This window comes from Penicillium soppii, assembly GCF_028829465.1.
Source record: "Penicillium soppii strain IBT 18220 chromosome Unknown utg000007l, whole genome shotgun sequence".
Taxonomy (NCBI): Eukaryota; Fungi; Ascomycota; class Eurotiomycetes; order Eurotiales; family Aspergillaceae; genus Penicillium; species Penicillium soppii.
Window position 1 is genome coordinate 1,915,843 of NW_026643237.1, and position 24,828 is coordinate 1,940,670.

At 47.0% G+C, this 24,828-nt stretch overlaps 7 protein-coding genes across 7 annotated transcripts; 3 read left to right on the forward strand and 4 right to left on the reverse strand.

The window, feature by feature from the left end:
• Positions 1 to 1,958: 1,958 nt before the first annotated feature.
• Positions 1,959 to 3,399, reverse strand: N7529_009990 (putative C2H2 finger domain protein; the record flags this gene model as incomplete). Its single annotated transcript, XM_057245517.1, has 3 exons — positions 1,959 to 2,729; positions 2,789 to 2,928; positions 2,985 to 3,399. 3 exons carry the CDS (start codon positions 3,397 to 3,399, stop codon positions 1,959 to 1,961), a joined length of 1,326 nt encoding a protein of 441 aa, XP_057093780.1.
• A 5,358-nt stretch (positions 3,400 to 8,757) lies between these two features.
• N7529_009991 (glycosyltransferase family 31 protein) lies at positions 8,758 to 10,185 on the reverse strand (the record flags this gene model as incomplete). Its single annotated transcript, XM_057245518.1, has 1 exon — positions 8,758 to 10,185. One exon carries the CDS (start codon positions 10,183 to 10,185, stop codon positions 8,758 to 8,760), a length of 1,428 nt encoding a protein of 475 aa, XP_057093781.1.
• Positions 10,186 to 12,868: 2,683 nt separating this feature from the next.
• N7529_009992 (signal recognition particle subunit SRP72) lies at positions 12,869 to 14,981 on the forward strand (the record flags this gene model as incomplete). Its single annotated transcript, XM_057245519.1, has 4 exons — positions 12,869 to 13,189; positions 13,255 to 13,528; positions 13,583 to 13,727; positions 13,778 to 14,981. 4 exons carry the CDS (start codon positions 12,869 to 12,871, stop codon positions 14,979 to 14,981), a joined length of 1,944 nt encoding a protein of 647 aa, XP_057093782.1.
• A 202-nt stretch (positions 14,982 to 15,183) lies between these two features.
• N7529_009993 (Gfo/Idh/MocA family oxidoreductase) lies at positions 15,184 to 16,314 on the reverse strand (the record flags this gene model as incomplete). The annotated part of the gene is made up of 1 exon (XM_057245520.1): positions 15,184 to 16,314. One exon carries the CDS (start codon positions 16,312 to 16,314, stop codon positions 15,184 to 15,186), a length of 1,131 nt encoding a protein of 376 aa, XP_057093783.1.
• Positions 16,315 to 17,551: 1,237 nt separating this feature from the next.
• Positions 17,552 to 19,389, forward strand: N7529_009994 (BRcat and Rcat domain-containing protein; the record flags this gene model as incomplete). Its single annotated transcript, XM_057245521.1, has 3 exons — positions 17,552 to 17,557; positions 17,643 to 18,922; positions 18,975 to 19,389. 3 exons carry the CDS (start codon positions 17,552 to 17,554, stop codon positions 19,387 to 19,389), a joined length of 1,701 nt encoding a protein of 566 aa, XP_057093784.1.
• Positions 19,390 to 20,404: 1,015 nt separating this feature from the next.
• Positions 20,405 to 20,818, forward strand: N7529_009995 (uncharacterized protein; the record flags this gene model as incomplete). Its single annotated transcript, XM_057245522.1, has 1 exon — positions 20,405 to 20,818. The coding sequence occupies one exon, from the start codon at positions 20,405 to 20,407 to the stop codon at positions 20,816 to 20,818; it is 414 nt and encodes a 137-aa protein (XP_057093785.1).
• Positions 20,819 to 23,666: 2,848 nt separating this feature from the next.
• N7529_009996 (uncharacterized protein) lies at positions 23,667 to 24,560 on the reverse strand (the record flags this gene model as incomplete). The annotated part of the gene is made up of 3 exons (XM_057245523.1): positions 23,667 to 23,730; positions 23,782 to 24,182; positions 24,255 to 24,560. 3 exons carry the CDS (start codon positions 24,558 to 24,560, stop codon positions 23,667 to 23,669), a joined length of 771 nt encoding a protein of 256 aa, XP_057093786.1.
• Between the last annotated feature and the right edge of the window lie 268 nt (positions 24,561 to 24,828).

Sequence of the window (24,828 nt, forward strand, 5' to 3'; positions counted from 1 at the left end):
CTATGAGCGCGAATGTCTCAAACCTAGATAGACGTCTGGTTGTTTCCCCAGAGTTTCATCTCTACCCGCAGTTGAGGATCTCCGGCGCCACGTGAATACGAACCTCAACACGAGGGGTCGGGTAAGTATGAATTCAATTGGCCTTTTGAGTGAGACAATATTCGCTTGCTAAATTTACTTGAACGGTGGGTTTGATCGATTTATATGGTATGGTTGACTGAGACAATGCTAGCGGGATCACATCGCTGCTTGGGATGCATCGTCGTGCGTTATGATCACCTGAAATTCGCATCAGATCCGAGAGACTGGGAGTATATTCCAATAATAGGCAGAAATACCACACGAATGTAATGAAAATACGTAGGTAAAATCAAGTGCCTTCGAGAATTATGTGGCTGATGTTCCCGGAGCATTTGCATCTTGATGCTCGGGAATAGAGACAGCTGAACTGGACCTATAAGCCAAAGTCTTATAATTTACAGTATCAAGCTCTAACTCTGACATTGATACCATACGAGTTGAAACAAATACCAGAAGGAACCAATACAAGCCCACACGTGTAACTCAAAGTCGACATCCAAAACCCAAAGCTACATATGTACTTACGCAGACATGACAAAAAAACAGATTAGTCCCAAAATAAACCCCCAACTCTAATAAGCATTGTCACGTCACTTAAGACCCTCAAAATCATCCAAGTACAAGTATGCACTACCAACCCTCCATATCCAACGTCATGCTGTACCCAACAAGCAATCCCGCTGGGCAACGTCACACAGAAATGGACAACCCTCCACTTCAGCCCAAGAGCCCATAGGTCGAAACGGGTAGCATCGACAGGAACTAGTACAGAATAGGAGTGTTGTGTGACTATTCGAGAGACGTAGGTACACGTAGACCTGTACTGTCGACTGCCGGTATTGTTTGCTCTACGGAAGTTAGCGAAAGACGCAATGCACTTAGGTACCTATATATACATGTGGGTAGGGGTGTAGGTGATTACATATGTAGTCAAGACTCGTGGCATAAACCCCTCTATTGGTACTTTTTGGCGGGACTGGGTCTGTGGTCCTTGATGCATGTCATGAATGGCCGTTGTGCATGGGCTTTTGCTCAGGGCTTTTGTGACGGATTAGTGGTATGCTTGGGGCTATCTATTTGATTTGCATGTTTGTAGATAGCGAACTTGGCTTTACTCGTAGGATACTATCTCAACTTTAAGGTGGCGAGATAGCTGTCAGAGTTGCTAGATTGGTATTATTGTGCAACCTACTAACCATTCATATATATCTAGTATTACTATATGCTCGGTGTCTCAGGCTATCAGTAGAGCGAATATTCATGCGAGAAAAGCAGTAACACAACACCACCGTCTATTGATATCGCGCTGAGATAAAATGAGTACGCCATCGGGCCTCACATGGAAGGTATTCATGGGAACAGTAGCAAAAGAAGAAATAAAAAACAAACAATAAAAGACGATATTAGATATATGAGACAATAAAAAAAGCAGAAGCAAGACGATCAGAAAAAAACAAAGCCATAACCAGATCCCACCAGACACCACAATGGAGTCACCCTAGCAAAACAAACGCAATCCCATTTCCGAACCCATCCATTGATCCCAATCCCACCAATCTATTCCATGGATGCAGTTCCTCATCTGATCGTGTCTCGATAAATGTCATCCGCACAACAAAAGAAAATAGGGGTGGGGATGACAGTTGAAAAACAAATAACGATGGAAACACGATCAGACCGTCCGACTCCTTCCTGTGCTGGTTTCCAATATAAGTACAAACGGATTAAGAAAATGCATGAAAAACAAAGGAAAAAAGGGAAAAAAATTTCGAGAGTTACTCTCGTGGGAATCAAGGCTTATGCAATGAAGTAGTGTAACAAATGAAAACACAAAGAAAATTCGAATATCACTGCGGCAAGACACATGGTCAATTGCATCATACAGCTGTTGACCATGAGTGGTCACCCCGGGACTTCATATCGTAGTTCTCGGGCTCGGTGCTGGTGGGCCGACGAATGGTTGAATTGGGGAAGTACATGTGCGGCGGCATCGATGTAGGGTAAGCTGGGCCAGTGGGCTCGGGATAGGTGAAGTCGTTCGCGGATCCAGGCGAAGGCATGCTACCGTGAGACGGAGAAGCCCAACCAAGACTGGTCATGTGGGGACTTCCATTCACACTGTTGGGGCGATGGTCGCTGTTGGCCGGAGGCTCCAGAGGTTGGGGTGGCGCATAAGGATGCGAGGTCATAGAAGGTCGAACGTGGGGCGCACTGCCGTAGCTGGATAGCGAAGGAGATGTCGCGGTCGGAGAAGCTCGAGGGCTGCCTTGGGAGAAATCGCCACGCACGTGGGGTGGGATAGGACCGGTGCCCATGTAGTAGTCGCCGGCAGATCGGTGCATGTTCAGTGGAGGAAGTTCACCACCCGGAGACATGGAGGGGTGTTGCGCAGGTGACGGAGTAGAGTGGATGGAGCCATGCTCAGAAAACATTCCTTCGCCAGGACGGCCACGATCCTTGTTTTGTCGCAGCTGGGCCTCTGTTTCTGCCGCAGCTTCCTCGATTGTCCCAGTGTGGTGGTTTTGGTGTCGAGTCAAAGTAGTACGGCGGGTAAACGTCTTTTGGCAGTTGGCGTAAGGGCATTTGTAGGGACGCTTTCCGGAGTGGATGCGGCGATGTCTGGCCAACGAGGATGAATCGCTAAAGGGCTAGATTCGAATGTTTCATTAGCATTGAATCGCACATAAAACTGCTTTTTGAGATATACCTTTCCACATCGCTCACACATGTGTGGCTTTTCTCCAGTATGCACACGGGAGTGTACCGTCAATGCCGAGCGTTGAATGAATTGTTTCCCACATCCGGGCCAGTCGCAAGCGTGGGGTCGGACACCAGTATGGATGCGCTCTGGAGTGCAAAGTCAGTAAGCGTACATTTTCGGATTGCCAAAAAGATATTTGTACCATGTCGAGCAAGATCGCTGCGTCGGGCAAAGCCCTTGTTGCAGGTTGAGCAATGGAAAGTCTTCGGTGGTGGGTCGACACCCGCCCTTCCCTGGGGCATAGGTTCCTGTTGCATCTGGGGATCGCCAGCGTATCCTGCAGGGGCATAGGCCATGTTTCGGGGAGTCGATCCCGTGGGTTGCGCGTAGTAGAAGCCATCGGCCAGTCCTGCATCCATTTGCATCTGGGGAGGACCGTGAGGTGGGTATGCATTCACCGGGTTCTCCGAGCCACCTGATTCGCTCTTCATGGTGGGCGAAGCTCCGGTGTGTAACTGTGCACTCTGCTGAAAGTACTGGTGTTGTAACTGTGCTTCGGCGGCGGCAGCGGCTGCGGCGGCGGAGTTTTTCCTGTTCAGGATGGTCGTGAAGTCCATGACCCGACCCAGCAAGTAAGCAAGGGACCGCAGTCAAGGACTGCTTTCGAAGACGTCCTTCAGCAGACCTGACAGCCTTGATCCAACGACTATCCGTTCGAAAATCGATGACTCGAGTTTCTCGATTCGTTGTTCCTCGATTGGGGGGGCCGGGTTTCGAGGGGTAATTAGTTGAGTAGATCGCTGGGTTCCAGGTCCGTCGTAAGGAGTAAGATCTAGAAAACGAAAGACTGAGATATGGTCAGTATCAAATCTGAATGATAGATGATAAATGGAGCTCGAAGTGGCGAGATTTCGCGACTATGCGCGTAGAAAGATCTCTAAAAACCAAGGAACTCACGCTGCGTGTACCAGAATTACGTTTTGTGCTTGACAAGTCCACTCCGCGAAGAATGAAACGGGGTAGATTCTCCACTTCCCTGCAGTGGAATGCAAGGTTGCGTATGAGGGGATCAAGCAATGATAGCTAGAAATCGAGCTCTCAAAAAATAATGTTGTGGTCGGCTAGAGGCGGAACGCGTGGTGGGTTTGTCGGTGTAGGGTGCAAGAGAGATATGTCAAGTATCTCCGCTGGTTATTTCTATGCGAAAAGAGTGATGGTCAGCATCATGAAAATATGAATATGATGATCATCGCGATCCCGGCTCATTTCCACCGCGATGCTTGGCTGTCAGCCCGTGACCTTCTCACCTCTTGCGCGCCGTGATTTCTAAGGAAACCAGTCATACACTAGGTAACGGGGAAGACGAGAGGGAAAAAAACCAAAAGAGCGGCGCGCAGGGATTATTTGGGGGATCACGTAAAACAGATGCGTTGGGCAGCCACAAGGAAATACATAAAACGTGTAACTCAATACATACCTAAAGAAGCTTCAAAGTCGAAGATCATGGGATTTAGGAGGAGGGTTAATTGGGATGGGAAAAATAAAGGAAAGTGAAGGGTTAAAGAAGTAAATGGTAGAGAAAGGGGAGAGGGGATATAATTATTTAGGTGTGGTAGGTGCCACTGTCTGCATTTCAACTACATCATTATTTACTTCTTTTTTTTTGGTATATATGTATATCTATTCTTTTATTATTATTATTATTATTTTCTTCTAGTTGGTTTTATTTGTTTTATTTTCTTCTTTAATTTTCGAGGTGATTATGATTGGACATTTCAAATCTGTGCAAAAGATACGCACTTAGATTAATTCTTTTCTTTTTTGCTTCTTCTATAAATCTTCTAGATCTTCTATATCAATTTGATATCTCTCTGTTCGATCACGAAGCTAAACATCCCAACTCCTATACCCAACTCCCTTTTTGCTTAGACCCATTTTAGTTCTCCTAGTTGGACCCAGCGAAGCCCGCTAGAAGGAAACATGACCGCACCAGAAGGCCCCCCGTCAGCATTGGCTCCACAACGTGCCTTCTCCCCGAAAATGGTGGATACAAAAAGGTACGCCGATCTGAATAATTCCGATTTATTCGAGAACCCATACTCCTGAAATTTCTCTAGTTTAGCGCAAGGTTTACAAATTACGAATTTAGAGAGGGTTGAAATAACCCTAGTGTAGTTGTAAGTATTGTAGCTAGTTTGAACTAACTGACTAGGGTAATTCTTGTTTTTAGCATTAGGGGGCAATAATACATACCCAAACTACAACTCCTGAAGTCAAAAAAGAAAACATTGGATGTCAGATGTAATTCCCTTCGGCTTTGGCGATAAACAAAATTAAGGGAAAAAAAAGAAAGAAAAGAAAGAGTAAATTAAAAAGAAACGGAACAACTAGATAAACTTTGATGACCTGCATGTTTTTCATGGTGCGACACTCGTGTTGAGTGATTATTTATTACAATGTACGAAGGATGGAGCACTGGTATACTACCATTAGAATTATCATGGATGAGCAAAGAAGCGGAGGTTCACCACCTCGATAGTCTGTTCCGACTATTGCTAGCCGAATGACGGTGGAAGGCTAAATGGAGATTTGCATGACTTCTAGAAGGTTTGATGCATCCACTTTGGTGTTCTCAGGTTACAAGTACAGATATTGTACAATATTGTACGTAAGTCTCAAGTGTCATCACAATCATCTTGATTTCCCCCCTACTTACCACCTTACCTAAATAGGTAATGGTAAAACAAGTTGATATACCATATTGTACAAAGTCATCCTTCGATTAGTTGTAGATGTCCACGGCTTGATAACTTCTATACATACATAGTTACATAGTTACAAATGTATGTACAGACAAGACTCAACGCAATACAATCCATCATAGTAGATAGACATTTGTAGTTCTCAAAACATCAAAACCAAGCCTAACGATCATCAAAAAGTATTGTAATTAGACATTAGAATCATCAGAAAACTGACATACTACAATATTGTACTTGAGGATTACACTTTTGTTCTTGTATGGTAGGACAGAAGAAGAAGCAGATGGTCCTCTCATGCCACCCTCTCTCCCTTACTCCAGTCTTTTTCTCGCGAACATTAGGACGATCCTGCGACGGAGTCAATCCTGTGCGCATCGGTAATTACACCCCCATCTTGTCCACCCCTTTTTCCTTCCGGGGACACTAGTGGGCACCGGCTGGCTTCAGCCTCCAAGGACCCCACTGCCACAAAGACGGCACGGCTCTGCCAAGCCTTCTCCTGACCTTCCAGAAGGCCACCAGAAGGAATTTCGAACAGCCGTAGAAGCCGTAGAAGCCGTAGAATAAATCAAACCAAAACAAAATAAAACATGGCCCGTTGGCTGCGCGGCCCCCATCCTGCACGGTGCGGAGCCCTAGATCAAGGCTGAGCCGATGCACTATACCCTTCACATCGAAATAAATAAATACTCAACTGAGACTGAGAACTGAGAGATAATTTAAAAAAGGGGGGTTGGGCTACACCCTGACTGGTCCGTCTCCTCTCATTCCTATTCTTTGTCGTGATCGCCTCTCGCACTGTATCCTTCCCCTCACTACAAAGTACACTGTACATTGTACCTACATATGTACCTACATAGGCATACTAACCACTCCTGACCATGACGCACCTGCCAATTTTCGCTTCCCAGACTCCTGCGGGGGGTTGCGGAGATTATATCCCGAGTGACGATCCGTGTTAAGCCGAACTCGAGTCTCAGGGTTCACCAATCACCAACCTGATGATATATTTTAGTTCGCTTTAACTATTGCTTTCCTTGATTTTGCGAGTTCTCTCGTATCTACCTAATCCATAAGGAGAAAAGAAAATCGAATTACCGCGGATTAGGCCGACACATATTCGCTCGACACGGGGCGATCTCCACATGGTTGTGGCTGAGACGTGTCTTAGTGTATCATGTCTACGCTAGTCTCCATATTTCTATTAGTAGAACATCAGGTCGACCCCCTTGTGATTGTGGCATTTTTGTATTTGCAGCATACAGATCAGTTTTAGGTTTCGAAGCTACATGGACATATAGTGCCTGACAAATTGATTGCTGCAGACTCTAGACCTGATCTCACATTTAGGCAGAAACTATTACAGTTTCCTGCATATCACAGAATGCAGGTTGCTTTCGTCCCAATATTATATTCGAAGTCCTTCTGAAGGCAATTAAGCCGATATCCACAAAAATCCAGGAACAGCCGCCAAAGCTATGACCAAACGGCCCAATTTTTTGTCTGCTATGATCCATTCCACACTGATGTCACCATTGTCCTGGGGAAATTGAGCTTTGGCCCACTGATGTGCCCAAGTCTTCACACCAAAGCAAATAGTCCAGATAAGTCGCCACTAGCTCGTCTCAGACTCATCACCAACGTGGATCGACGTGGCAATCGACCAATCTCCATGAACACCCTCATAGCGGTGGAGTGCCCAGACCGTACGTTGCGCAGCCAATGCAGCTAATCAAGTGTTGCGTCACGTTACGAATTGTGGTCCACGATCATGGGCTCCGAGGAATGGAGACAACATACATACAACAATGAGCTACAATCTATGCTAAATTTGATTAGCGACTTGGACCTGGACTGAAACAGAATTTCACGCCACTATCTTCGTTTCTGGTTTTAATCTTAATTGCCTTTACAATGTTTTGTATACCCGTTTTTGAGCTTTTTACTGTAGCAAAGAAGAGAAAGACTGTTCCAGACTTGGCTACACTATTAACATGTAATCTCCGTGCCTCAATATGAAGGCTCTTCTCCAGATTGAGCCTTAACGCCCTCTCCACATGGTCTCACATCGATATCTCGATCGACAGTCAACGCCGATCGATCTTCAGGGGTTCCATAGGATCTCCGCTGGGTGTGGGCTTGCGCTAGCAGGTCTGTTGTCAATGCCGTTAGGAGTGGCTACTGTCTTGATGTTTGCGGAGTTGAGCGTTTGATCCGCGGTAGCGTCTTGTTTTCTCAAGCTTGGGGCTTTGGAGTGTCGTTTTATACTTTTCTGGGTGGTTTTGATATCGGAGGTGGGTTAAGGACTATCCATGAGGTAAGGTCGATTTGGGAATGGTTTCGTGGCGGTATGGTGGGATGAAGAAGGGACGTGTAATTTTATTTAGGGGGCCATTGGCGTTTTAGATGCAGCTCCACATCTTTGAGATCAAAAGACGATGAGGATAGGTGTTTCTTCAAGTAGAAGGGAATCATACATACGCTCATAGACCAAGGGTACCACTATACATCTGTGAACATATAGGCTACGTTGACCTCCCACCTAGGTATATATGTTACTTTTGACAACCTGTGTGCCATAGTAAAAGACGGATAGCGGCCCGCCTGTACTTTTTCTTTGCTCTTGTCTCCCGAGGTCCTGATCGATATTTTTTCCTACAAAATATATGTGTATATTGAAAATGACAGGCATATCCTTCGATCTATGCTCACAGTTCTCCAAGGCGTTCTTACGTGTAGTCCCAGCTTCATACATGGCATCATAAAATCTCGATTGTTCCCATTCTCTACATTATAGTTATAACCTTGGCATGTATTCCATTCGCGTTGACCTCTTAGAAAAGTGCACATCGAAGAGATAGATGTGTTCGTAAGTATCTGTCAAGTCCAACAAAAGCCTTGAACGATCTGATTTCGCAGAAGCAATTACAACCCTATTATCCTAACATGTGGACTTCTTAACATATTCGTTCAATTTAATCCAGTAGGAGAACAACACATCAAATCCAAAACAAACATGTCACATTATTTGACTCATCTCGGGCACTCATTATACTAGAGCAAATAGAAGGTGTATCTCAGATCTATAAACAACAAAACTCCATGCAACTGATTTTCCTTCACCCGTGCTCCGGATGAGCCAATTCGGTCGGCCACCTGGGCCCAAAAAAGAAGTCCAAACAAGTTCTGTACAAGGCAAAAATCAAAGCCTATTTACCTCTTGCGCCATGACAGCTCCAGGATCTCATCGCCCTTCTTCGGATCACGAAGAACATACCACTGCGTCACACGGCCATTCTCCTCAACGACGGCATCCTGCAACTGAAAGCTCTTCTTATCCTCGTCCTTACGACGGAGCGGACCAAGCTCATGCAAGTATGACTCTTCATTGGCGCCGTTGTGCGCATCCCACGTCTGCTCCATGGCGAGATCGCCCTCATCGGGGTCGTAGTGGTACTTGATGACGGAGTAGCCATTTGTCAGGATCCAGCCATCGCCAAAGTGCCATTGTCGGAGGAGGCAGGTGTCGCCGCACAGCTCGGAGATCACTGCCAACTTGGGCATGTCGGCGTGGAACCATGATTTCCAGTGATGCACTGTGAGCGGGGGCTCGCGGCCGGACTCGAAAAAGCCGGATGCGTCGTGCATCAGGTCAAGCTGACGGAGACGGTGGTCGACTGTTAGGCGGGTTTGGGTGTAGCGGTAGACGCAGATTGCGATGCGGCGATCACCGGTGAAATCCATGGCAGAGCACTCGTCATATTTGTTAGTGATTTCTGTCATCAGAGGACGCGATAAGAAGACGCCTGCGCCTCCGAATCCGATCATTCCGAATGTCGCAATCTGCGGGATCGACTCTGATAGCCCGCCGATGTACATGGACTTGGTGTGATCGTACTTGTCCAGTGCTTCCACCAAGCTGGCCATGGATAGGAAGAAGGTATCGTCATCGATGATACAGCCCCAGCGGGTCGACTCCCGGGCATTTTCTTCCAGAAGGGGGATGAGGGCGAAGTATCGGTGCAGGTAGTCATCGTCCGACTCGGTGATGAACAGGTTGATACCAAGATCTTCGGCTTTGGCCTTGACATCACGGATTCCATTTTCCGATCTATCAGTTTCAATCAAAGCGAAAATACGAGTCCGTGTGTATCCAGCCCAGTGCGCGAACGCATCGAGAGAATCGTTCAATCGCTCCACGCTGGTGGCGACTCCGAAATCGATGTGTGAAGCGATCGGCAATTTTGGGGGTTTGGGAACTGTCACAGCCATAGGTATGGGTATCGAGCATCCATCTGCGGCTCCCTCGGTGCCCTTCTTCACACCCAAAAGCGGCTGCTCGAGCCGCGTGGTGTAGGGCACTGGTTCCTCCGTCGTATCGACCACAATTTCACGGCGGGTATATTGAGCGACGTTAAGAACGTCGAGTCTGGTCAACAGATCGTAATCCAGTTCACAGCGGACATCTGGGGAGATGGTGATGTTGGACACCGTTGTCAGCGGCATTTTGATCGGCTCTGCTGAGGGCCATAGCATGACGACGAAGCCTATTATAACCAGAAATGCGACACCGAATCGCATCATTTTTTTCCAAGCCCATGATGCTCCTGGGAGCGACCCATCCCGTGGGTTGAATAGCATCTTGTGTGTTGTGTGTTTGTATTTGTCGGCTTCTACCGCATTGCGGAGACAAGGGTTCGAGGGTCTAGAGCACAATCAAGGGCCCACGATGGCAGGCGGATGAAAGTGAGGAAATCGCCGACTATAAAGAGAGATTTGGGGGGTTAATGAAAAGGGAAAAAAATTATCAAAGGGACGAGACGGGACAACGAGGGACGATCATGGTTTCCATGGTATGAAACTAAACGCCAACAATTCTTTTTTTCCCAAGGGGTCTAAGGGATGATCATGACGTGAGGTCACGTGCTGTAGCTCTTCTATGTTCCTTAATGAGAGAAGGTTACAACAATAAAATATATGTTGAAATGGTCTGCAATTGGACTATTTCCTATCAACATCCTCTTATTATCTAGGAAAAATCATTGTATGATACCATGACTCCCAAAGGCAGCATTCCCAAAAGAGAAATCTACAACCCTGCCAATGCCAAGCCCGCCCTAAGCCCCCGGCCCCCACATCCGTACGCGTCTTTTTCCGCCCTGTGCACTACGGAGTACTTGCAACTTCAGACTGCTCGCATGGTACGGACCACAGATGCCCTCGGGAAAAAAGCCAAGCCACTACTTTGTCCCTATAGTAAGCACTAGAACCCATATCCAACACAAGAAATTAAATACGCAACGTTTGTTGAGTGCCTCATTCCAACATCGATAAAGAGTATAGTTACACATAGCTAGCCGCTGCCCCTTAAACAGGCTGGATTCTCATGGGCTCGGACATTTTCTTTGCTTCTTCCCGTCTGAAAAGGCTTTCAGACGATCCCGATGACGATCGGCCCCGGTCGATAACCACAATAACTATAGTGGACAAGACAATTATAGGTGTAGCAAAAGCTTGGTTGTATATACATGGACTTTCAGGGTCCAATGGAATGTCCACTTTTCAGTGAATCTTGTGGCTATTGATATAAATACCATTAATGTACAAAGGTACTGTGGCCCCTGGAGGCGTCGTCTTTTGACGGAGCCAATCCGGGCCGAAGAATCTGTCAGGTGTAAAACCTGTACATACTTTGAGAATGGTGAGACAGACCAATGCCGCTGGCCTTGGTCATATGGTCATACAGCTATCTATATTTATGAGATTATCACTCAAGACCTGTATGCTCTGCCTAGGGTTCCATCGATCCTTTCAGATGGCGTCACGGCAACGTCGAGAAACTTACTTAGGACCAACTTTTCTCGGGAAAAAAGACAAAAGAACAAACAGTAAGCTTATCATGTTCGGTGGTATTCAAATATCAGTAGAAGAACAAAAAACAAAAGAAAAAACAAAAAGACATGCCCTCGTCCAGGATCGAACTGGAGACCTTCGGATATCAATCCTGTTGCCAGGAATGTCATATGTTTTAAATATGAGACCAACGTCATGACCAAACTAGACCACGAAGGCAGTGATGGATGACCAATTGGGCGCTGGACAGGATACAGCCTCAAGACACAGGCTTTGGTCCGTTGATCAAAGACTCGACGTTTCGAATCTTATCCCCCATAGGAGGGCTCCAACAGTTTGATTGGCCAATCGAGCATCACTTAAATCTATAGCTATCGGCCGTAAATTATGCTGTCGGTCGGCAAGCAGCGATTCATCACACTGTTATACTTTTTTTGTATCGAGTCGAGCTCTTCGGCTATATTCTCCCGAGGTCCTCTTACAGTGAGTTAATTGTTGGAATTGAAATGATTTAAATTGCAACTGGCTTCTTTTTTGTCCACGGTCCCACTCCGCCCGTTGCTATGGCTTCGGCTATATAGATCCATGATCATCATATCGTGACCTTCTCTTTGAATGACTGTACATTGCATGGCTGCAGATACTTGATATTTCGAACTGAAAGCTGTTGCATTATTGTCGTTTTTTTTTTGAATCCAGGGATATCCCCTGTCGGCACGTGGAACGTCATCCTCTGTACCACATTGTTTTTCATCCATTTCTGGTTATTCTACAAACAAGCCCTGCTTCTTCGTGTTAATTTTGTATCATACTAGATAGAGTTCACGACCCAGCGTTTGAGTCATTGTAATCTACGGCAATGACACATGAAATCTTGTGGAATGCTTAAACGCTCGGCCAAATGATCCTCTCTAGCATCTTCTAGAACGAGTCCCGAGACGGGATGGAGGCAAGGACCGGTCGAAGAATTTTTCTCTCGGGCATTTTTAGGAGATACTTAACTATCAGCGGTATTTTGTTCAAAGGTGCTCCTAGGCGAATGGGGAACCATGAAGGTTTCTACTTAGCCGCATTGATGTGAACAAAGAGACAAGGAAGGGCAAGACTGGATTTGATATTAGTAGCGAATCTGCTGGTTTCACAACATTACCGGCTTCTGATAATGAGTCGTCTGTAAGCGCTTGGTTTCTGACCGTGTATTGCAATATCAGTCACAGCGGTTACCGCCTAATGACCAGTCAACTGGCTAATTGATAAGCACGTGACTGCTACGGTGATGCATAAGGCCTTGGGCGCAGAAATCCACCCGATTGGGAAAGACCACTTCCGCACATTGGTCGTTTGATATCAGTTGATCCGGGGAAATCTGCAATCGTGTCATTTTGGACGAAGCTCACGATCTGATCCTCCAATAGAGATCTACACTTGCCATCCTTCTCACCCAATCCCCGAAACCCCACCAACCCCCGCCATGGTTGCGCAATCGCTAGCATCGCTGTTGCAGCGGGCGTCGATTGACGACCACGAGGAAGTCCTCCAGTCGTGCAATGCCGTTCTCGCTAAGTCCAAGTCCGATTTGAAAGCTCAGCACATCAAGGTCATTGCTCTATTAAAACTCGACCGCTACGAGGAGGCCCTCAAGACATTCCAATCCGGAGGCAGTGCGCTGAAGCAAAGCGCTGCTCTGGAATATGCCTATGCATCATACAAGTGCGGCAACTTGGAGCAAGCTACAGAAGCTGTAACTCAAGCGGCTGCTGGGCGTGGTGCTAGCCACTTGGAAGCGCAAGTGGTATGGCGCTCAACACTTTCCTTTGTGATGTTTCGGGGACCATTATTAACACATGTATTTTATAGCGCTATCGTGCCGAGGATTTCAAGCGGGCAGCCGAGCTTTATGAGCAACTTTCCCGAGATACGACCTCTCACAGCCACGAAATTAACGACCTGAACATCAATTCATGGGCCACCGATGCACAGCTACAATGGAAAGGAGAGCCGGAATTCGTGCGCCACAACCGATTGTCGAGAGAGGATTTGGAGTCATTTGAAACAACCTACAATGCAGCTTGTTTGAACATTGCAAAGGGAGAATTCAAGCAGGCTGAGGTATTGCTCAACCGAGCTCAAAGTCAGAACCCTACGTTGTGCCCGAAAGCTTGAGCTCAACTGACATTTTTCATAGATATTTGTCGGACATCGGAGGACCTTTCACCTGAAGATAAGGCTGCAGAGCTGTTGCCAATCTCGGTCCAGCAACTCTACGTGCTTATCCAACTTGGAAAGTTGGAAGAGGCCGAGGCGGTTCTCAAAGATATCTCCATTGACAAGTAAGGCATTGCAAATATATGCACTACTATAAATGACTAACATGTATCAGCATCTCTGAATTATCAACGAAGAAGATTGCGAGCAACAACATTGTGCTCGCCCGTCAAACTGCAGCCAACCCCTACATCCTATACAAAGCCCTCCACAACACCCCAGATGCCACCAAGAACGATCGGCTGTTCGACTTTCAAGACCGTGATATCGTCGGTAACTCTCACGCCGCCGACCTTCTAGTCCAGAAATACGATGGCGTCATCCGATCCACGAGCCGGGCCTTGTCACAACGCCCAACCCCATCCACCGATGCCGCCACGAACCTCCTTTCCGTCTACAACGCCGCGGCCCAGGCACGCGGTCAAATTGGACAAAAGGCCCTCTCTCAGATCGCCCCATTGCTAGAACGCCGACCCACAGACCTCGGCCTACTCCTAACAGTGGTGCAGCTCTACGTCGGCAACGGCAACACTACCTCCGCCATCACAGCAATCGAGCGAACCCTCCGCAGTCTGGAAGAGTCAATCTCCGAAACCGACCAGTCTGTCCGCTTCAGCCCCGGCCTGCTCAGCGTTCTGGTCTCCCTATATCAGCTCGAAGGCCGCAAACTGCAGATTCGCACAACCCTCGCCCAAGCCGCCGCTTACTGGCGTTCACAGCCCCAAGCCCCAGCATCTCTCATCCGCGCCGCAGCCGCCTCCCTCCTGCACTCCGAAGACCGCGCCGATCTTGCCGCAGCGGGTGAACTCTTCAGCACACTGCACAAGCAAGATGCCGATGACCGCGTTTCTGTTGCAGGATATGTCGCCTCCCAGGCAACCCTCAACTACGCGCAGGTAGAATCTCAACTGGACCAGCTACCGTCCGTCAGCGAATTGATCGGTGACATCGATGTCTCAGCCCTTGAATCCGCAGGTATCGCGCCATCTGCATCCTCTGCAGCCGCCGCCGCCGCTGCCTTCGCGGGTGCGCGCAAGCGTGCCGCAGGCCCTGATGACCGCGCCAACAAGCGTGTCCGGAAATCTCGCCTGCCAAAGGACTTCGATCCCGCTAAGAAGCCTGATCCTGAACGCTGGCTGCCCATCCGCGATCGCTCCTCTTACCGTCCCAAGGGTAAGAAGGGTAAGCAGCGTGCTGCGGCTCTTACACAAGGTGGACCTGTCAGTGAGAAGGCCGAGAAGGCTGAAGAGTCACCCGCTCAACAGCAGAAGGTTGGAGGGTCGAACGCGAAAAAGAATAAGAAGAAGGGAAAGCGGTAAGGCAATTCCACCTGCATCTAGCTGAAAATCGTATATTATTGAACAAGTTGGATTGCTAGAACTTGATATGAGTAGACCATCAGTTTTGTGACTCCACGACACCGCAACAACCTGCATTAGATGAGTCCGGACCAACTTAGACGGGACTGTATGATAACTCCATGGCAAAAAAAATCCTTAGACTTTCTTTCTTGCATCACTCTCAACCAAGTGGCGTGCTGATAGTTCCACATTGGCGGTTGTAATGCTCAAAGACCATCAACAACAACCGTAAATCCATAACGGCATCATCAGCTGTCGTCTTTGCCTCCCCGCCAACAAGATGAGAATGTAAAGCCAGAAACTCTCGCTCATAAGCCTCTTCGCACGTACTAACCGTCTCAGTACGTTTAACCCGCCTGACACCCCCAGCCCCATTCTCCTCCACCTCCGCCTCCTCAACAACAACCTTCACAAAAGTTCCGGTGCTAATCTTCTCCCCCGGTCTCGGAAAATCATACTGAACACTGACCGTCTTCCGCGCACCGTAAACAGTAAGGTGGGCATCACACCTCGGCACAGAATCAACACCCGCCTCATACAACAGTGTAAAAGGATGGCCACTGCTGTCATTTGTATAGTGAAAAACAGCAGAGTAAAACGGATCTGTAATCGCAACGCTGGAAACAGCATCCGGGAACCCGAGCGACTCCCGCATCACTGATAGATCATGGCACCCCAGCATACCCAGGTATCGGCAGAACGCAATGCGGTTGGGAGTGATATCGTCGCCAAAAACATCTTCCAACAGTGCAGTGAATTGCTCGGGATCATTGTGGACGGCCGGTTTCCCGCCTGTGTTCATTGGCCCGGCGATATGGCGACAGCGCGCGTAGTAGATGCGGCCCAGGTCTGCGAGCTCTTTTTTAAAGACATCTGTGAAACAAGGGGCGTAGCGGCGCGCACAGCCGACGACAACCTTGGGCGCTGTTGCTGGGTGCTGTTCTTGAGCTTGTTTTATGGCTTCGCGGATGCGGCGAAGGCTTGGGATGCTCATTGTCAGGGGCACTTCGACCATGACGTGTTTGCCGGCTTTGAGGGCTGTCACGGTATATTGTTCGTGGTATTCCATTGGGAGGAGGTTGAGGATTAGGTCGACTTCTTTGTGGTTGAGGATTTCGGTGATTGGGAGGTTGTGCGGGATGTTGAATGTTGACTGGCATTGATTCGCGAGTTCTGGATTTGGGTCGTAGATTGCGCTTAGGGTGTAGTGGGTTTTGAGAGTGAGGAGGACTGGGAGGTATGTTTTCTGAATTGCGGCATTGGCACCTAGGATACCGAGGCGGAGCGGCATTTTGATGCTTATAATGTTAAATGTAGGGATGTAGATGGGGTGGAGGTTGAGGTCATTGAGAGTAGAAGGTTGAAAACAAAGTGCAAGTCGTACTGTCCTGCCAAAGCATACATACGCTGTGACATCAGCGGGTATGACTATCCAGGGGCCACTTGAATAGGTAGTTCCATGGATCATCCTAGTTTTACCCCGAATTCATTTCAGGATCTCGATCTATCCCGATCTAGAACCTTGCATATATTGCTGATCCTTGATAGATCTATATTGGTTGAAATGTTCGACTTGACCACAACGGAATTGACAGACAAATACAATCATCTACATATACACTGATGTTGATAGGATATTTCAACGTTCAACTACCTAGGTACCTAGGAATGTCCAATTTCATATAAGCTTACAAATTGTATAGATCAATATCAAACCTAAAGACCCGCTCAGTGGAGTCACCCGTTTCCCTATATTGTACCCAACCTCATATAATCGAGTATTGAACCCTCCCAAGGTCTAGAAATACCGTTGCTAGAGAAAAGAATATTGTTTCCTAATGTGAATGTCAAACATAGACATATACCGCAAACGAAGTCTCACGGTCAAAATTGGGCTCTTCAATCTTTATACAGCCATCAGATTGTAGTAGAGTGCATTCAGTGAGGTATTCAACCACGTTATTTCTCTTTTAGTTTCTCGTTTCTCTTGAACGACCACATTCCCTTTTCTCTCGGTTTTCTCCCCCCGTACAAACCGTTCTATAAAAGCTTCTTTAGGCACGATCTTTTCTTCTCTTCATTCGACTCTCCTAGCCTTCAACATTTCTCCTTCAACCCTTGATGCAGGCTATCATTTGGTCTGTACCTCGTCAACTCTTTCACAACCTTGCACTCTGAGCCTCCCTTAGCCTGTTTCTTGGTGGGTTCTTTTACTGCTTTTAACTCTTCACTCTTCCATCTATTAATTGGACAACTCACTGACTCTTCTGAGTATCCGAGACAGGCTTCAAGTCACTCGATCAGTTCGTTCAGCGTTCATTCGACTTCTCCAACACAAAAAGTAAGTCATTATTCCTCGGGATTCAATTTACCGGGATTTGATCTGCCTGGTCGTTTCTATCCATTCTTCTGCTTTTGTCAGTTGTTGAGACAACCGCGCTGACCATTCTCCAGCCCAGGAGTGGTTTTCCAAAAGCTCACTACCTTCGATCCAAATCTGCCTCTTTGATTTATCTCATCTTGGCAAAATGAGAGTGAGTTACCCTTCTTTGGAATCCAGCTGCGCGCCTGGCTCGATCCAATACAACTCCAATTCTAACGCTTCACATGTCCATCTAGTATACCAAGGAAACCGATGAGCAAATCATCCGCCGATGGACTCGTACATACATCCAGTTGTCTGATGAGAAAGACACTCTCTGGCCTATTTTGACTCCAATTTTAGAACAAATCGACGAAATCGAGGAGTTGGAGCAGGTGGGCGAATACAGAAAGCCCAGAGTGACCCCACTTAGTCACCTGAAGCCCGGGCTCATGCAGAGGAGAAATGAGTTGCAACTGCGCATACGGCATATTGACGAGTTTCGGGCAATCTTCCGGAGACCAGAGATGTTTCAGGAGCTGTCTGAGGCCGTGATGCATCGATTGCTTCGCCGTGTGAACTTAAACGATAGCGACCTACCGCTCGACATGCCAGGTATTCGGTCTTTCTTGAATAGCGTGATTGCTCCCGTTCCGGTGGTGCCAGATGACGAGCCCTGGTTTCCGGAGGAAGCACCAGTGGCTCCCCCTGTGGAGCAAGAATCCCTTCCATCTCCTACTGCCCAGACTTTGAGGCAACCTTCTCCCGTCCACTCGGGTTGGGGGTATTCTCCTCCCTGGCCAGAGTGGGAAGCTTCTCCTATTGCAGAGTCAGTTTCACATTCTTCTCCCGTCCACCCCGATTGGGGGTATTCCCCTCCCTGGTCAGAATGCCAAGGTTCTCCCGTTGCAGATTCGGTTTCACATACTTCTCCGGTCCACTCAGGCTTGGGGGATACCGCTACCCAGTCAGTGGTGGCCGCTTCCTCGGGACATAGCCATGTGCAAGACGATCTTGATTGGGAGGTGTCTTGGCCCTCCCAGGAGCCGACTACCGAATGTGCCAGTTGCTGTGAGGCGTTCTCTGAGCAACATGTGATGACAAGCAAATGTTCACACTCCTATTGTCAGAATTGTGCCACTCACATGCTCGAGCATGGTTTGAGAGAGGAGGTCTTATTCCCACCCCGTTGCTGTGGTCAAGAATTGCCACTCAAGCAGAACATGACCATGTTCAGTGATGAGATTTGGGTTGGCTACTTGGATAAGGCTATTGAGCACAATGACAAAGATAGGACCTACTGCCACGATCCCAAGTGCAGCAAGTACATTCCCCCAATCAATGTTCAGGCGCAAAATTGTTTGTGCTCGGCATGCAATAAACAAACCTGCAAAATTTGCAAGAAAGCCGCTCATTCTGGTTGGTGCTGTGACAAAGGGGACGATACATTGTTCGAACTTGCAAAAAAGTTGGGCTGGCAGCGTTGCTCTTCCTGTCGCTATTTCGTCGAGCGCAAATGGGGCTGTGACCATATCACGTAAGTGTATTTGTCTCTGTCTCGGTGAATCATACTAACATCCAATGTCTAGCTGTCTATGCGGCTACCAATACTGTTACAAGTGTGGGGCCGAGTGGAAGACTTGCAACTGTGTGCATATCCCCGAGCCCGCCGAGGACCCGGTCCTGCAAGAAATGGGCGAACAATTGGGTGGGAATTTGGGGTTTGCTTTGGCTATGGCCGAAAGACGTTTGGCATTGCAAACCTGGGATGTTCCCGAGGAACAACTACCCTTGCGTCAGCTCAATGCTACCGCTGTGCTGCGACGTCTGTGCCACCATGACCGAGTTTGGACTCAGCCTGCAGGGCATGTCGCTTGCCCTGGATGTCCTCGTGTCGTCGTTATTGATCTTTACGAGTGCAATCTCTGCGGGCTGCGAGCCTGCGGGCCTTGCCGACGATACCGTCACACGGAGGCCCAAGACAACTGGCCCGAGTTGCCGTAATATGGAGATCTTACAAATTGCCTGGCCATGAACTCCGTTCATGGAGAAATGTTCTGGGTGAAGTTCCGAAGTTTTGCTTCGCTGGCTTCAATTTGATGAATGATGATGGGAAGAAGCTTCTTGGGTTGCGCGACTTCTCTTGTTTCAGAGGTATTCTGGGAGATTGAGGAGGATCGAAAGTTCTGCTTCTTTGATTTCAGTTCATTTTGTTTCAAAAAAGTTTAGAAAATACAAAACAGGGGAGAACTGCGCTTTGCTTTGGTCGAAGATTAATTTACAGAAACATCTCAAGGCATTACAGGATTGAGGGAATAAGCTGTTCTGTTTGTTAGTCTCAAAAGACAAAGGAAAATAACCACAAAAAAATATCAATAGGTCAATATGACCGAAGAACAGAGCAGAAAGAAAGTATCAAAATCGCAACGGTGTATACGATTAACAGGTAGAGCCTCAGCCTAGCACTTTAAAACACTGAAATCCCACATCAAACGAGACCTATGTACGGAGTAGACATTAAGCAAACTATATACAATATACAAAATAGAATTTAAAAATATTTGTACATATGTAGAGAGAGATCATGAAGTAATATTCGAAATCATTGCCACAGTTCTTAGACTAATGCGAAGTTATACACCCACATCAATTAGATAGTATATAATGTCTAATACTACCGCGACGATCAGCTCTCATGAACCGATCGGTACGGAGTAGATCTCCCAATTTCCGTAACTGAGACCCGAGAAACTCCGCCGCTTAGCCTCCAAGGTTTGGTCGATCAATTGCTTCATGTCGTAAGAGATAGACGGCTGAGAGTCCCGCACCCACCAGACCCTCCGAACTATTGAAATCGTGCATCCGGACCTGCATCAAGTGTCATAACAGATGTAGATCTATCGTTGTTTCGAGAACATGTAGATCCCAACCCTTCACTGCCCCAGTCTTATAATACTAATTGATTCTCCCAAACAATCTCTCCCAAACCCTCAGATTTTTCTTCAATCAACCCATCAAAATGCAATTCAAGCTCGTTTCCATCTCTCTCATGGCCGCAGTGGCCTCGGCTCAGCTGTCGACTTCTCCATCTTCATCTCCTTCGCTCTCATCCTCTATCTCCTCAACCGCCACCCCTTCCTCTACCTCGTCAGCGGCACCATCTGCGAGCGTGAATGCCGCCGACTTCGACTGCGTGTACCGTGGCTGGGGCTGTGATTGGAAGAAGTCCGAATATGGCTACGGCGCCGATTACTGTGGCTCTTCTCCCTTCAAGGCCGGTCAGCAGCTTTCCGACGGTAGCCAGATCGTGGCTGTCTCGAAGGACGGTTCGGGTGACTGCGCTTCTAAGGCGGGTGATAAATGCTGCCAGGTTCTTGCTGCTGAGCCTTGCAAGCGTGGTGAGAAGTACCTTGAGTGCTCGAAGCCTCAATAGGTGTGTTGTATGGTTTAGTGAATTCCCAGGTTGAGAGGTCTGTTGGCTGATGTGTTTATAGATTACCGGTATGCGAGTGGAGTTCAACCATGACATGATGATTTAGAAAGCGCTCTATGTACATTATGTCCAAGACTATTATTTTGGAATTCATCTAAGATCATGATTATGATCTAATGCTTATGGCTTCACAATGGTAGAACGTTAGACTTGCTATTACGTCCCCGATTTAGGGGCTCTCTTACATTCTCCACCATACTACAAGCCATATTCTTAGGTCAATCAATAGCACTATCATAGAAAAATAATCAAACCTACTTGCCACCATGGCTAAGAGATATAGATACCTTTTCCTCTCTTGCCTAGAAGCTCCTATGAATCCTTATTGGATAGTTATATCGGCTTCCGGAAAATAAGGTATTAGTGGTAAATGAATGCTCCATATATCCTACCCTAACAAAACTTCGTTCGACAAAAGAATTTCTTGCCTCCTATGAAGTACTCACTCAGGGACATATTCTTAAAGTGTCTTATTTCATAGTCCTTCCTAGGGAAGCATGTGTTTCTGCTGATTGGCTGCCTTTCACTATCAAAATAATAATAACTCGAAGAGGTTATTACGTTTTTGCTTCAATTGTATTTCGCAAGACATTAGAAGTCATATATGCCTTTTTCTAGCCAGACAACCAGGCAATACCTCAAGAATCCGTTCCTTAATTAGGCTTCTGGGATAACATGACTATCGCATGAATCAATCGTTCTATGTTTATACTGTACGGGGTACTCCGCACAATCAATGGTCCCTGGTGGTCTGGTATAGAGGCCAGGACTAATCATTATGACCGCTTTATTGAGGTTTCACCTAGGTAATAATCATAAAAACTTCTAGATACCTAGGATAACTTTATACAAAGATAAAAGCAGCTGAAAACAAGCCTAGATCCAAGAGGCCCTAACCTCCACAGGTTAGCTTAACAAAGAATGTGAACAAACCAAAGTATCATGTACAACCGTGAAGCACAACTAAAAGGTCACTTAGTTAGTGGTACTTGAGCGAATGTGCTCCCAAGGCTGGAGACAAGTGCTACCGGGGTTCTTGCCAACGAGCCTGTGCCTTAAGCGCCGGAGGCCTAAATGTGTGTGTTGTCTAGTCATCGGATGGTAGCTTGTTGTTGGTTAGTTGCGAAAATAGATTATGCGAATCTATAAGAAACTTGAAAGATATACTCAGAAGTCCCTTAGCAGAATTCCGGTCCGAATGTGAAAGAAAGCCTTGCAGATATCAATATAGCCAGCAGTAAATTGCCAGATCCTAGGTTTTTGGGATGAGTTTTGTACAATGTCGGCGAGAAATCCAATAAGAATTGATTCAACATGAGGAGTTCGTTTTATGTTGTATAAGATGCTTGCTTTTCCTACTTATGGCAAAATAAGGCCCGATCTTCCGTAGTTTTGTCGTTGCCACAAATAAGGTTGTAGGTGTTTTGTTCAACATAAGAAAGTAGGAAGAAATCCAAAAAAAAAATTTAAAAGGCATTTTTCTAATCAAATTAGAGTCTTTTGAAGTCGGCACAACAATTTTTGGGGGTAAGAAAAAAAAGGTAACCCCCGGCGAGGGTCGAACTCGCAATCTTATGATATTCTTTTCCGAGAAATTCGGTAAGTAGCTAAGAGGAGGTTAGTAATCTATACGTTTTTACTTTTGGCATAGGGATACGAACAAGTCATATGCCTTAGCCAATTAGGCCACGGGGGCATCTATATTTCAAATTCGTTAAACCTATATACTGTATTTAGACTCAAATCTATCATACAATCTTTTAAAACGAGGCTAGCCAACAGCAATAGTTATACTAAAGATTTCATTGATGAAAGTCTGCCTAATGACAAACCGAATATATACATACATACTTATACCCTTCCTATTCAATATTTTTATTCTACAATATTCCTAAGTACTACCCTATTTATTTAATTATCAAGTATATATAGTGATAAACTCCTACCCTACATTTTATAAGTTCTAGCTCTTCGGAGAGGTCATTGGCTAGGTGAAAGAAAGAAAAAAAAACGAAGGAAAAAAATGCTCATGGTAGGACTCGAACCTACAGCCTTCAAGACTCTCTATTGCATAGAAATTCCTCTTACAAGGAGATAACTATAAGCATGATGAACTAACCAATTGTTCTACATGAGCGTTCGTAAATTAACACATCGTTAACATAAACTAACTATTACAATAAATAACCCACCATATACAATCTAAATACATAACTAGTATAATTAACTACTTCTCTCTACCTCAAACAGCTCCAAGGTCGCTTAAGTCATGCGCTCTATCTAATTAGGTCACGGGAGCTTCTGCTTCTAAGGCTCCTTTAGTATTTAAGCTAGGCTATACATTTTCCGAATCGAGCGTTCCCCAAACAGCGAGCCGACGACAAAGACAAGAAAAATAGGAATCGCCGAGATCTGATATGAAGGCCAGGAGTAGCCAGTACAACCGTCATATAAAGGGTATGTACGAGGCCTTGGCTTGAGAGAAGGCAAAAGCCGTGATAGAAGAAGACAGGGAGGGGGTTTACTCGGGCGCATATTACTACATCTGAACACAACTTTGGAAGATTGGTATCAAGGAACCATCGACGTGCCCTAGCAATGATGACAACGTCTAGATACCTGGGACAGGTTTATTAAAAAAGTAGCTGAAAACAAGCCTAGATCGAAAAGGCCCTGAACCCGACACAGATTGCTCAACAAGGAACGCAAGCCAACCGAAGTGTATCGGATTCATCGCAATACACTATCACTTATTATATACAACCGTAAAGAACAACCAAAAGGCTACTTAGTTAGCGCTACCGGCGGGAGCAGCACGAGGGGCATTGCCAGTAGGGCCCGTACGACGGCTCCTAATTCCGAGGTTAGACAAGAAACAAAACAAACAGCACGAGTCGACTTACATCATGGTACGGCTGAAGAAACTGATGCCGATCATGAACAACCAGCTGGGAACAGCGCCGAGGCCCCAGATGATGTATCCCAGAGGGATATTGAGCTGGTACTTGGCGAGCAAGCCGTCAACGGGGTGGAGCGCACCCTCGTAAGGAGAAACCTTCTCATAGGTCTTCTTGGAGTGAATCTCGTAGATAGTCTCGGGAGTGACGGTGGTAGAGTTGAGGTAGATGGTGCGGAGGGGAGTGAGAGCGCGCTCCTCGCCAGCAGGCTGTTCCTTGGGGACCTGGTAGTACTGCACGGATGGGGCGCTGGCGGACCAGGCGGCGCACAGAACCTGGTTGGCTTCGCAGTCCAGGTATCCGAGGTGAGGGGAGGTGGGGTCAGCAGAGAAGAGGAGGACGGATTCCTAGTGATAATGGTCAGGTCTCATTTTGGGGTGAAGACGCGTCGCGGCATTGTGCTGATAAAGAGGGCTTACCTTGAAGGCCTTCTCGGCCTGGGCGCAACGACCGAAACAGGTCTTGTTGCCACCAGTGGTGAAGATCAACCAGTCCTCTTCCTTGGGGCCGGGAGTGAGGATGCTTTGATAGTTGTTCATGGATACCGGGGTGACGCTCTTCTCAGAGATCTTCTCGGCCAGCTTCTCGATCGGGGCGACGGGAGCTGCTGTCGGCACGTACGACTTGACCTGGTTGAACCAGCCCTGCACGCGGTCGGCGAGAGGGACCTGCTCCTGGGCCATGGCCAGGGCAGGGAGAAGAGTGACGAGCGACGTGAAACGCATCTTGAGGGCTGACGCGCGAATTCCAGTTAGTAAGACATGTTTCGAGGACAATGAGATGTTTGAATATAATTCAATGAGAAAGTAGATCAAGATACATACATTTGACTGAAAGGCGCGATGGCAACGATAATAATTGACACAGTCGAAGACCAGAAGGAGGAATGGGTCAACAAGTCAAAGACAGAACGACAGCTGGCCTGAGCGTTGACCAACCACATCGCTTTAATTTACTTCCCACTCCCGGTCCCTTTTCAATGGCGCCATGACA